The sequence below is a fragment of the Prionailurus viverrinus genome, chromosome D1 (genome assembly GCF_022837055.1).
Source record: "Prionailurus viverrinus isolate Anna chromosome D1, UM_Priviv_1.0, whole genome shotgun sequence".
NCBI lineage: Eukaryota > Metazoa > Chordata > Mammalia > Carnivora > Felidae > Prionailurus > Prionailurus viverrinus.
This window is the reverse complement of record NC_062570.1, coordinates 87,151,842-87,166,044: the sequence shown is the minus strand read 5'-3', so window position 1 is coordinate 87,166,044 and position 14,203 is coordinate 87,151,842. Positions and strand designations below refer to the sequence as shown.

Here is a 14,203-nt window from a genome sequence, read left to right as displayed (position 1 = left end):
ATGTAATTACCTATTTAAAAAAAATTAAAATGATTTTCATCTGGATGCAGACCAGATGCAACTGGAAAAGAAGATACAACCCTGAGCAATCCTAGAAATTCACCTGGCATTAAATATTTTCCCTACTTAATAGTTAATATATGTTTTTATTATATCAATGAACATACTATTTATAAACACCTTTTAAAAAATTCTCCTATATCTTTATAAGACAAATATACTTGTATGTATCTTATTAATTAGGATATATTTATTCTAGCTATATGAATTAAATAATTATATAGTGTCCATAAATTCTCAGGAATGTTCTACTGATAAAATGATTTGTTACGACTTTTCATTTCATGATATTTGTCATCTTGTAAAGGCCTTATGGTAATTTCATGATATTTTGAAGTCATTAGAAATGTAAGTTTTGGTGCAGATCCAGGTTTAAAGCCTGCGAGGTGTTAGTTTTAAAGTAGAGGTTTTGGTTCTTGAGCTTTTGTATTTTCCCCATTAATAATATTTCATTTACACTGGAAAATACTGAAATATAGGTTTTTTTTTTTTTTACTTAAAGGGAAAGTATCAACTTGCTACAGAAATAAAAGAGAAAGAAATAGAAGGATTGAAAGAAACATTAAAAGCATTACAGGTAAAGTAACTGAGCATTGCTTTAAAAAATAGTTTGGTATTTTAGCATTGTATTAGTAAAATGTCCACTAAACATGTAAATTAGCAAAACAAAGCTGGTAAAAGTTCGTATACAATGGTAATTTTTTCCTGAAAGCCTTGAATTTCAAATTAGGATTTTTCCTCATCTTTTATTTTATAAAGAAATATTAGGGGCACCTGGGTGGCTCATGGGTTGAGTGTCTAACTCTTGATTTCTGCTCAGGTCATGATCCCGGCCGGGGCTGTGGGATTGAGCCCATGTCAGGCTCCATGCAAAGTGTGGAGCCTGCTTAAGATCTCTCTCTCTCTCTCTCTCTCTCTCTCTCTCTCTCTCTCTCTCTTTCTCTCTCTCCCCCCATCCCCAGTTGTGTTTGCTCTCTCTCAAATAAAAATGTAAAAAATGAAAAAGAAACATTAAAATAACTTCATTATTTCTTACTATAATATAATTAAATAGACGTGTGTTATTTTTAACACTCTGTAGATGAAAAAACCAAGTCAGTCCTATATATTAAAACTGATTACCTGTGGTCCTTAAAAGTTAAAATAAAATAGCATTAAGCAAGTCATCATTACTTTCTCAGTACTGTGCTTATTTTCTGCCAATACCGAGATGACAAAAACATCACGTTTGCCTTTAGGTTGTTCACAGCCTCATACAGAATATAGATGATATCAACTGATGATAATCAACTCATCAATTATCAACTAATGATGATTCATTAAATATACTTATTGAAGGTGTACAGTGTGCCAAGCAGTGTTCTAAGCCCTGGAGATATAACAATGATAAAAAGGGACAAAAATTTTGCTTTTATGGAGTTTCCATTCTAGGGGGGAAAGATAAGCAATAAAATGAGAGACAAGGAAAAACGAAGATTGTTGGGGGAGAAAATACCTGGTTTTGAAGTATCACCCTATAGGGCACTTGTACCCCAGTGTTTATAGCAGCACTCTCAACAATAGCCAAATTATGGAAAGAGCCTAAATGTCCATCAACTGATGAATGGATAAAGAAATTGTGGTTTATATACACAATGGAGTACTACGTGGCAATGAGAAAGAATGAAATATGGCCCTTTGTAGCAATGTGGATGGAACTGGAGAGTGTGATGCTAAGTGAAATAAGCCATACAGAGAAAGACAGATACTATATGGTTTCACTCTTATGTGGATCCTGAGAAACTTAACAGAAACCCATGGGGGAGGGGAAGGAAAAAAAAAAAAGAGGTTAGAGTGGAAGAGAGCCAAAGCATAAGAGACTCTTAAAAACTGAGAACAAACTGAGGGTTGATGGGGGGTGGGAGGGAGGGGAGGGTGGGTGATGGGTATTGAGGAGGGCACCTTTTGGGATGAGCACTGGGTGTTGTATGGAAACCAGTTTGACAATAAACTTCATATATTGAAAAAAAAAAGTATCACCTTATAGATAACATTAATTACAAAGAGTAAAATATGTTTTTATGATGGAAGGATCCTGATGGTCACTACCTTAATCAGGTAATTCACACCATAGTGTGGATTTGTTTAAACATATGATACACTTTCTTTCTTTAGTTGATTAAGGTAGGACAAAGTTTCCCTTTTCTTCACATTCTCACAAACCTTGTTATCTCTTGTCTTTCTGATCATGCCATTCTAATAGGTGTAAGGTGATACCTCATTGGGTTTGACCTTGTATTTCCCTGATGAGTAGTGATGTTGAGTAACTTTTCATATATGTGTTGGCCATTTGTATGTAGTCTTCCTAGAAAAATCTTTCATGTCCTTAGCCTGTCTTTTTTTTTTTTTTTTAATTTTTTTTTTCAACGTTTATTTATTTTTGGGACAGAGAGAGACAGAGCATGAATGGGGGAGGGGCAGAGAGAGAGGGAGACACAGAATCGGAAACAGGCTCCAGGCTCTGAGCCATCAACCCAGAGCCCGACACGGGGCTCGAACTCACGGACTGCAAGATCGTGACCTGGCTGAAGTCGGACGCTCAAACGACTGCGCCACCCAGGCGCCCCGAGCCTGTCTTTTAAATTGGTTTTGTTTTGTTGCTGGGGAGTGTACAAGCTCCTGATACATTGTGGATGTTAACCCCAGTCAGATACATGGTTTGCAAATGTTTCTCCCATTCTGTAGGTTGAGTTTTCAGTCTGTTGATTATTTCCTTTGATTGCAGAAGCTTTTTAGTTTCATGTAATTCCAGTAGTCTGTTTTTGCTTTTGTTGTTTGTGCTTTTGGTGTCATATTCAAAAAATCACTGCCGGGGTGCCTGGGTGGCTCAGTCGGTTGGGCGTCCGACTTCGGCTCAGGTCATGATCTCGCGGTCCGTGAGTTCGAGACCTGCATCGGACTCTGGGCTGACAGCTCAGAGCCTGGAGCCTGTTTCGGATTCTGTGTCTCCCTCTCTCTCTGACCCTCCCCTGCTCATGCTCTGCCTCTCTCTGTCTCAAAAATAAATGTTAAAAAAAAAAAAATTAAAAAAAATCACTGCCTAGACTAATGCCAAGAAGTTATTCTCCTGTGGTTTTTCTTCTGGTAGTTTTATGGTTTCAGGTCTTATGTTTAAGTCTTTAATCCATTTTGAGTTGATTTTTGTATATAGTATGAAATTTTGTATATGATGCAAGATAAGGGTCTGATTTCATTTTTCTGCATGTGGATATCCAGTTTTTCCAGTACCATTTTTTGAAGAATATCTTTTCCCCATTATATATTCTGGGTACCCTTGTTGAAGATCAGTTAGCTGTAGTTGCATGGATTTCTATTCTCTCTATTCTGATCCATTAACCAGTATGTGTGTTTTTGTAGCAGTTTCATACTGTTTGGATTACTATAACTTTGAAATGGATTTTGAAATCAGGAAGCATGATGCCTCTAGCTTTGTTCATCTTGCTCAGGATTGCTTCAGCTATGATTTTCTGGTTTTAGGGCCTTTTGTGGTTTGTATGAATTTTAGGATTATTCTTTGTAGAAATCAACGTTGTGATTTTGATGGGGATTCCATTGAATTGGTAGATCATTTTGGGTAATAGGGACATTTTATTTTTTTATTTTTTTTTTTTTTTATTTTTTTTTTTCAACATTTTTAATTTATTTTTGGGACAGAGAGAGACAAAGCATGAACGGGGGAGGGGCAGAGAGAGAGGGAGACACAGAATCGGAAACAGGCTCCAGGCTCTGAGCCATCAGCCCAGAGCCTGACGCGGGGCTCGAACTCACGGACCGTGAGATCGTGACCTGGCTGAAGTCGGACGCTTAACCGACTGCGCCACCCAGGCGCCCCAATAGGGACATTTTAAATATTAATTCTTCTATCCATGAACATAGGATGTTTTTCTTCTTATCTGTCTTTTTAAATTTCTTTCATCAATGTTTTATAATATTCAGTGTACAAACATTTTACTTCTTTGGTTAAATTTATTCCTGAAAAAATTTTTAATTACTGTGAATGAGATAGTTTTCTTAATTTCCTTTTTGGATAGTTTGTTGTTTGTGTTAGAAATATGGCTGATTTTTGTATGTTGATTTTGTGTCCTACAACTTTACTGTATTCATTTATTCTAAGAGTGTTTTTGTTGAGTCTTTAGGGTTTTCTACATATCTGATTATGTCATCTTCAAATGAACAATTTCACTTCTTTCTGATTTGGATGCCTTTTATTTCTTTTTCTTGTCTAATTGCTCTAGCTAGGACTTCAGCACTGTTTTGAATAGTAGTAAGAGTGAGCATCCATGCCTTATACTGAATTGATTATGATGTTTACTGTGGACTTTTTGTAGGCTTTTATTGTGTTTAGGTGTTACCTTGTGTACCTATTTTATTGAGAGTTTTTATCATGGATGGGTGTTAAATTTTGTCAAATGCATTTTCTATATCATATTGAGATGAACATGTGGATTTTTTTTTATTTTGTTAATGTGATATATCACATTGAATGATTTGCATATGCTGGACCATCTGGCAGCTCAGGGATAAATCCCACTTGGTCATGGTGTATGAAACTTTAACATGCGTTATTTGGTTTGCTAGAATTTTATTGAAGATTTTTGCATCTGTGTTCATCAGGTATATTGACCTATAGTTTTCTTTTCTTGTGTTGTCTTTGACTTTGTTGTAAGAGTGATGTGGACCTCATAAAATGAGCTAGGAAGTATTCCCTCCTTTTCTGTATTTTAGAAGAACTTAAGAAGGGTTGGTGTATTAATTCTTCAAATGTTTGGTAGAATTCATCCATGAAGCTATCTGGTTTGGGGATTTTCTTTCTTGGGAGATTTTTAATTACTGATTCAATTTCCTTCTTAGTTACCACTATATTTACGCTTTCTGTTTCCTCTTTCTTCAGTTTTGTTAGACTGTGTGTTTCTAAGAATTTATCCATTTCTTCTAGGTTATCCAGTTTGTTGAATTGTGGTTGTTTCTTTTTATTTATGAGTCATCCATTGTGATGTCTCCTTCCATTTCTGATTTTATTGATTTGGATCTTCTCTCTTTTTGTTTAATTTATCCTTCCAAAAGAATAACTCTTAGTTTGGTGATTTTTTTTCTGATTGTTTTTCTATTTATTATTTATTTCTGTTCTAATATGTATTATTTTCTTTTGCTGGTTTTGGGGTTCTTGCTTTTTCTAGTTCTTTGAGATGTAAAATTAGATTGTTTATTTGAAATATTTCTTTTTTCAAGGTAGGCATTTATATTATAAAAACACCCATTAGTACTGCTTTTGCTGCATCCCATAAGTTTTGGTATGTTGTGTTATTGTTTTTGTGTATCTTAAGATACTTTTTAAATTCTCTTTTTTTTTTTGACATGATTGTTCAAGAGTGTTTAGTTTCCACATAGTTGTCAATTTCCTGTTTGCTTACTGTTGTTGATTCTTGTTTCATTCCACTGTGGGTAGAAAAGATATTTGGTATGATATTGATCTTCTTAAATTTGTTAAGACTTATTTTGTGACCCAACATTATCTATCCTGAGAATGTTTCATGTGTACTTGAGAAGAATGTATATTCTGCTGTAGGGTGAAAAGTTCTGTGTGTATCTGTTAGGTCCATTTGACCCATAGTGAGGTTTAAGTCAACTGTTGCATGATAGATTTTCTGTCTGGATGTTCTGTACATTATTGTAAGTGAGGTAGTAAAGTCTCCTACTATTATTGTATTTCTGTCAATTTCTCCCTTCAGGTCTGTTGATATTTGCTTTATGTATTTAGGTGCTCTGATGTTGAGTGCACATATAATCATTACAGCTTCTTGTTGAATTGACTGACGATTTAGCATTATATAATGACCTTTTTTTGTCTCCAGAGACAGTTTTTGACTTAAAGTCTATTTTGTATGATGTAAATATAGCCACCCCTGCTTTATTTTTGGTTTCTGTCTGGTATCTCTTTCATCTCTGTACTGTCAGCTTATTAGTGTCCTTAAATCTAAAGTGAGTCTCTAGTAAGTAGTATAGTAGTCCCCCTTTATCTATGGAGGGTATGTTTCTAGACCCCCAGTGGAGTCCTGAAACCATGGAGAGTACTGAACCCTAAATATACTATGTTCTTTTTCTACACATAAATACCTATAATCAAGTAAATTAGGCACAGTAAGAGATTACCAAAAATAACTAATAATATAAAATAATTATAATAATATAAATGTTATGTGAATATGATTTCTTTCTTTCCCTTTTTTTTCCTCTCTCAAAATGTCTTCTTGTACTAAACTCACTTTTCTTGTGATGATGTGAGATGATAAAATGCCTATGGGATGAGATGAAGTGAGGTGAATGATGTGGGAATCAGTGACATAGTGTTGGGCTCCTATTAACCTTCTGATGACACATCAGAAGGGAATCGTCTGCTCCCAACTGCATTTTACTGTGGGTAATTGAAACCATGGGAAGTGAAATCACAGATAAGTGGGGACTGCCATGTATCACTTGATGATGTTCATTTTTTGAAACCATTCAATCACTCTATGTCTTTTGGTTGGAAAGTTTAATCCATTGACATTTAAAGTAATTATTGCTAGGTGTAGAATTACTGATGTCATTTTATAAATTGTTTTCTGTCTGTTTTGTAGTTGTTTTGTGTATCTCTTCTTCTCGTCTTCCTTTGTTATGTGATGTTTCTGTAGTGATTTTGATTTTTTTCTCTTTATCTTTTGTCTATATATTGTAGGTTTTTTTTTTTTTAATTTTTTTTTTCAACGTTTATTTTTATTTTTGGGACAGAGAGAGACAGAGCATGAACGGGGGAGGGGCAGAGAGAGAGGGAGACACAGAATCAGAAACAGGCTCCAGGCTCTGAGCCATCAGCCCAGAGCCCGACGCGGGGCTCGAACTCCCAGACCGCGAGATCGTGACCTGGCTGAAGTCGGACGCTTAACCGACTGCGCCACCCAGGCGCCCCCGTAGGTTTTTATTATTATGCTTATATGAAGACTTACATAAAATATTTTGTAGTTATAGTTGCTTTAAGTTGGTAACAACTTTAATTGCATATGAAAACACTACACTTTGACTACCCCTGAACTTTGTGTTCTTATAGACCAGGGTTTGCTTCTTTTTATATTGTGTATTCATGAACAAATTTCAATTTTTGTAACTTTTATATAAGGGTTTTATAAGTACATACAATTTATGTACTAACATATCAGTCTTCAATTATTCTGTATTTGTCTATATGTTTACCTTTACAAATGAGAATTATTCTTCCATATGCTTTTGCATTGCTGCTTGGCATGTTTTTGTTTCAATTTGAAGAACTTCCTTAAGTATTTTTTTTATAAGGCAGGTCAAATGGTAACTGATTCCTTAGTCTGTTTGGGAAAGACTTTATCTTTCCTTCAGTTTTTAAATGATAGTTTAAAAACTAGGTATAGTTTTCTTGCTAGGTATAATATTCTTGGTTGGCAGATTTTTGTTTTGGTACTTAGAATATATCCTCCCACTCTCTCCTGGCCTATAAGGTTTCTGCTGAGAAGTCTATAGATAATCTTATTGGAGTTCCCTTAAATGTGACAAGTTGCTTTTCTCTTGCTACTGTCAGAATTCTCTCTTTGACCTAGACAACATGATTATAATGTGTCTTATTGTATTCTTCTTTGGGTTCATTGTATATAGTCCTCTGAGTCTCATGAATCAGGATCCATTTCCCTCCCAAGATTTGGGAAGTTTTCAGCCATTTTTTTTTTAATGTTCTTATTTATTTTTGAGACAGAGACAGAGCATGAACGGGGGAGGGTCAGAGAGAGGGAGACACAGAATCTGAAGCAGGCTCCAGGCTCTGAGCTGTCAGCACAGAGCCCGATGTGGGACTCGAGCTCATAGATCGTGAGATCATGACCTGAGCCGAAGTCAGAAGCTCAACCAACAGCCACCCAGGTGCCCCAGCCATTATTTCTTTATATAAGCTTTCTGCCCCTTTCTCTTTTCTCCTTCTGGGACTCCAGTAATGCTTATATTGATTCCTTTGATGCTGTTTCGTAAATTTTCTTGGCTTTCTTCACCCTCTTTCAATTGGTTTTCTTCTCTGATTGAATAATTTCAAATGATGTCTTCAAGTTCAATGGTTCTTTCTTCTATTTGATTCAATGTGCCCTTGAAGCTCTCTGTTGCATTTTTTTTTTCATTTCATTAATTGCATTTTCCATCTCTACAATTTTTTTAGTTCTTTTAAAAATGATTTCTGTGTCTATTGAACTTTGTTTTATACATATATTTTCCTGATTTTGTGGAATTTTCTATCTATAGATTTTAAGTAAATTATTTTTTCCTATTAATGACTTCTTACATGATCCTGTGGTAAGACACTTTGTCTTTCTGAGCCTCAATTTTCCTTCAGGTAAAATGAAGAAATTGAAATACATCAGAATTTCTCAAATAAGTTCGCTTCGTGAACCAGTAGCATATCTACATTATTTACTCTGGATGTCAGGAATAAGGAATTTTGGGAGAGGTATTCATTCATCCACCCAAAAGAGACATGAATAAGAGAGCATAGATAGAAGGTGGTAAAAGTTGGGTTGGGAGTAATGACCTGTCACGTTTTCAGGTCTATAGCTCTATGATGTCATGTTATTTCACTAAATTTTAAACTTACTGAATTTTATTTTTTATTAATTTTTTTTTTTCAACATTTATTTATTTTTGGGACAGAGAGAGACAGAGCATGAACGGGGGAGGGGCAGAGAGAGAGGGAGACACAGAATCGCAAACAGGCTCCAGGCTCTGAGCCATCAGCCCAGAGCCCGACGCAGGGCTCGAACTCACGGACAGCGAGATCGTGACCTGGCTGAAGTCGGACGCTTAACCGACTGTACCACCCAGGCGCCCCTTTTTTTTTTTTTAATTTTTTTTTTTAACTTACTGAATTTTATAAATTAGGATAATAATTATTCCTACAGAACTGAGGGCATATTTAACACATAATGTATTATTTGTACTATTGGAAACACAATTTTATTAGGCCTTACTTAACCACAGTGACAAAAGGGAATTAAATTATAGTAGTGTGTACATTTATCCATAAAGATTTCTTAGACATTTGGGTACTTTTGTAGTTTGGAGAGTCATAAACTTACAGAGGTGTTGAAAATACAACACAAAGAACTTTTTTTTTTTTAATTATTTAAGAGTATTTTGCCAATCTAATACCCTTTTGCCCCCAAAACTGTAGTTTATCTGTCCTACAATCAAGGACATTCTTTTAAAAAACCCTGACAACATCATCAAAATCAGCAAGTTAACATTAACACATAACTATAATTTCTCAGGCCCCAGTAAGGTTTTACTAGTTGTCCTAATAATGTGTTTTATAGCAAAAAGATCTAGTTTAGAATCTTGTGTTGCATTTATTTGTCATACCTCTTTAATCTCTTCTATCTAGACTAGTTCCTCAGTCTTTGTGTGATTTTTATGACTTTGATACTCTTGAAGATTAAAGACCAGTTGTTTTGTAGAGTGTCCCTCCGTTTCTGTTTATAATGTTTCCTCATGATTAGATCAGTTATATATCTTTGGTGGTAATATACAAAGAAATGTTTTGTTCTTATAATTGAATCCTATCAGTTCATAATTTTAATTTCCCTATTGATGATGTTAACTTTGTTTATTTGTTTAAGGTAGTATCTGACAAATTTCCTCACTGGAAAGGTACTCTTTTCCTCTTTGTAATCAGTATTTCATAGGGAGGTACTTTGAAATTATGTAAATATTCTCTTTCTCACCAAACTTTTAATATTCATTTATTTATATCAGTATAGACTCATAGTTTTTATTTTATTTAGTGGATTAAAATCTATGACTGTCATTTATTTCGTTGCTCAAATTACCCTTGATTTGGCTACTGGGAGTCTATAAAGCTGATTACTGAGTCTTTTGGATATGACTTCATTCTTTCAGCATTTTCCTGCTTTTAGATAAAAACAAATATGCCAGGGTCATTTTATAATTTATCTGACCTCACACTGGAATGAGCCATTTTTCCATTTTCTATGTTGCCATGGTTCCTTTTAGTGGGAAATAATATGTAGAAGCAAAGATCTGGGCACTATTACACTTGTTACTATTGGTATGTCACTGCTTTCAGATTTTCTCGGTGGACAGAGATCTATGTATGTATTTACATACACACAGATATCATTTATATTTGTGTTTATTTATAACTTACAATGTTTATTTCTCTAACAACCTAGGTATATAAAAAAACATGAATTCACATTATCTCCAATTTTAATACAAAACCACAAGGTTAATTTTCATTTATTTTCTCCCTGTATGTGTACATTTATTTCCTCTTACAGTGAGAAATATGACATTCTTTATCCTTAACATATTTACTTGTTCAATAAACTACCCTGTGTAAACCAGTTTACCATTTTGCCGTGCCTTCCTTCCTAAATGAATGCCTTCTTTTCCCTACTTGGACTCTACCCCTTGAGCTGGGTTGCCCTTTTTCAGTGTTGCCCTCCTCACTCTCCTCAGCTTTTTAAATTTTATTTTATTTTCATTCCAGCTTAGTTAACATAAAGTGTTATATCAGTTTCAGGGGTATAATATTGTTATTCAACCATCCTGTACATCACTCAGTGCTCTTTACAACAAGTGCACTTCTTAATCCCCATCACCTTTTTTGCCCATCTCTCCCTGCCCCCCCCACCCCCAAATTTCCTCTCTGATAACCATCAGTTCTCTATAGTTAAGAGTCTGTTTCTTGGTTTCTTTCTCTCTCTGTCTCTCTCTCTTTTGCCTTTGCTTATTTGTTTTGTTTATTAAATTCCACATGATTGAAATCATATAGTATTTGTCTTCCTCTGACTGACTCATTTTGCTTAGCATTATACTCTAGCTCCATCCATGCCATTGCAAACAGCAAGATTTCATTTTTTTTTTTATGGTTGAATTATATCCCACTTACACATATATACAACACTTGGGTTGCTTTCATATCTTGGCTATTATATGTATCCCTTTGAATTAGTGTTTTTGTATTTTTTGGGTAAATACCCAGTAGTGTGATTGCTGGATCAAATAGTAGTTCTGTTTTTAACTTTTGAGGAACCTCCATACTATTTTCCACAGTGACCGCACCAGTTTGCATTCCCACCAATAGCGCATGAGTGTTCCTTTTTCATCACATCCTCCCCAGCACTTGGTGTTTCTTGTGTTTTTGATTTTAGCCATTCTGACAGGTGTGAGTTGATATCTCATTGTAATTTTGATTTGCATTTTCCTTATGATGAGTGATGGTGAGCATCTTTTCACGTGTCTGTTGGCCATCTAAATATCCTCCTTGGAGAAATGTCTGTTCATGTCTTCTTTCCATTTTTAAATTGGATTGTTTGGTTTTTGGGTGTTTTATAAGTTCTTTTTATGTTTTGGATACTCACCCTTTATCAGATGTGTCATTTGCAAATATCTTCTCCCATTCTGTAGGTTGCCTTTTAGTTTTGTTGATTGTTTCCTTTGCTGTGCAGAATCTTTTTATTTTGATGTAGTTCTAACAGTTTGTTTTTGCTTTTGTTTCACTTGTCTCAGGAGACATATCTAGAAAAATGTTGCTATAGCTGATGTCAGAGACATTACTGCCTGTGGTCTCTTCTACGATTTTTATGGCTTTAGGTCTCACATTTAAGTCTTTAATCCATTTTGAGTTTATTTTTGTATATTGGTGTAAGAAAGTGGTCCAGTTTTCTCAACACTGTTTGTTGAGGAAACTGTCCTTTTTCCATTGGGTATTCTTTCCTGCTTTGTTGAAGATTAATTGACCATGTAATTGTGGGTTTATTTCTGGGTTTTCTGTTATGTTTTTCTGATGTATGTGTCTGTTTTTATGTCAGTACCATACTGCTTTGATTACTACAGCTGTGTAATATAACTTGAAGTCCAGAATTGTGATACTCCCAGCTTTGCTCTTCTTTTTCAAAATTGCTTTGGCTATCAGGGTCTTTTGTGGTTCAATATAAATTTTAGAATTGTTCTACTTCTGTGAAAAATGATTATGTTATTTTGATAGGGTGGCATTAAATGTGTAGGTTGCTTTGGGTAGTATAGGCATTTTAACAATATTTGTTTTTCCAATTCATAATCGTGGAATGTCTTTCTGTTTATTTGTGTCATCTTGAATTCATTTATCAGTTCTAGTAGTTTTTTGGCGGAATGTTTTGGGTTTTCTTTTATTTCTTTTTTTTTTTTTCTTCAGTAATCTCTGCACCCAACATGGGGCTCGAACTTGTGACCCCGAGATCAAGAGTCGCATGGTCTTTGGACTGAGCCAGCCAGGTGCCCTTAGGGCTTTCTGTATGTAGTATCATGTCATCTACAAATAGTACCCTACTCAGCTTCTGATTCCTCACAATAGATTTCCCTCAGTTGGGATTGTCTTCCCCATTCAGGCCTGATACCGTGTTCTGGAATGCTGCTACTACAACCTGTTCACCCCTTTCCCATGGATACCTACCTTGCCCTACTCTACCCCCATTGACTTAGGACTGAATTGTTCAGGAAAAGGGGAAAGGTTAAATACTTTTTAACATAGTTTTGAGGGACTTTATTCCCAAGTAACATAAAGCCAGTTAATGGAAAATTAATGGGAAAATAAGGTGTGCTGTAAAGAAAGGTACTTTACAGTTTTTCATGATATTTTCTATAAAGTAAGGGATAACTATAAGAGCAAAACATTTGTACTCTGTCTTTGAAATTGGCTTCTGTAGTTAATAATTAGTGTCAGTATAATTCCTGTATTAGAAAGGTGTCTGTATCTGATACTATAATCCAGTTCAGTGTAATTATTTTTAATGTTTATTTATTCTTGAGAGAGAGAGAGAGACAGAGAGAGAGAGAGAGAGAGAGAGAGAGAGAGAGCGCACAAGCGGGGGAAGGGCAGAGAGAGGGAGACACAGAATCTGAAGCAGGCTCCAGGCTCCAAGCTGTCAGCACAGACAGAGCCTGATGCGGGGCTTGAACTTGCAAACCGTGAGATCATGACCTGGGCTGAGGTTGGATGCTTAACTGGCTGAGCCACCCAGGCGCCCCCAATTCAGTGTAATTTTAACATGAAAAAAAATCATATATATATGTAGCCTGCATAAAAAGATTTCATGTCAGCCTAATTATATTGCTTTCAAATTCTACTTATGTTTCATTGGAACACAACTATGTGGTAGCTTTTCAAGGTGGAAAGTGCTCTAGAGATGTTGATAAAATAGAGCTATGAATCATGATTCAGAAAGAATTAATGTTTAAAGAATAGTGACCAGAAAGAATTTTGTAAATTTGCTCTAGATGTATGGCTTTTATCTTTAGCAGATGGTAGCTGTGTTAGGGTTCTTCAGTGAAACAGAGCCAATAGCATATGTATATTGGGATAAATTTATTATGAGGAATTGAGTCACCCAATTATGGAAGCAGAGAAGTGCGATAGTCTAATGATTCCATTGCTTCAAATGCTGATCTCATCCAGAAACACCCTCACAGATACACTCAGAAATAGTCTTTTGTTTCAGTTAAGTTGCCATATAAAATTATCACATTAGCAGATACGAAATTCAGGGTTAGAGTGAAAGTGTTTCTCTCTTATCTTTCCAGATGATTTCTATCCTTTTACTTTTCTTTTGTCGGAATGCCTTAAAAAATACTCTGATCTCATCCCATCTCATGTCTTTCAAATGGGACGTATGTTCAAGACTTTCAAATATGTATCTCCAGCCTAGATTGACATGAAACATGGTATGTTCATGATTAAAAAAAACATGATTTTTTTGTTTTAGAAAATATTCCCCTACCAGGGTGCCTGTGTGGCTCAGTCAGTTAAGCATCCAGCTTTGGCTCAGGTCATGATCTCCGTGTCTGTGAGTTCAAGCCCCATATCAGGTTCTGTGCTGACAGCTCAGAGCCTGGAGCCTGCTTTGGATTTTGTGTCTCCTCTCCCTCTGCCCCTCCCCTGCTCCCACTCTCTCTCTATCAAAAATAAGCATTTAAAAATAAATAAATAAATGATAGAAAATATTCCACTCCTAAAAACTAACTTCTTTGTCTTTTCTTTCCTTAGTAATTATGTCTCCTTTTT

The 14,203-nt window shown here is 35.4% G+C and overlaps 1 protein-coding gene across 6 annotated transcripts in view; it reads left to right on the top strand.

The window, feature by feature from the left end:
• The window catches only part of CCDC73 (coiled-coil domain containing 73), a 201,398-nt gene that overhangs the window by 110,033 nt on the left and 77,162 nt on the right, over nt 1-14,203 (top strand). For 4 of the 6 annotated variants that reach the window (XM_047879374.1, XM_047879373.1, XM_047879370.1 and 1 more), the window contains one exon: nt 563-637. The exons of the other annotated variants lie outside the window; for them this stretch is intronic. In XM_047879374.1, coding sequence (XP_047735330.1) covers nt 563-637 — 75 coding nt within the window. The remainder of the gene's footprint in view (nt 1-562; nt 638-14,203) is intronic. 6 annotated transcript variants of the gene reach the window in all.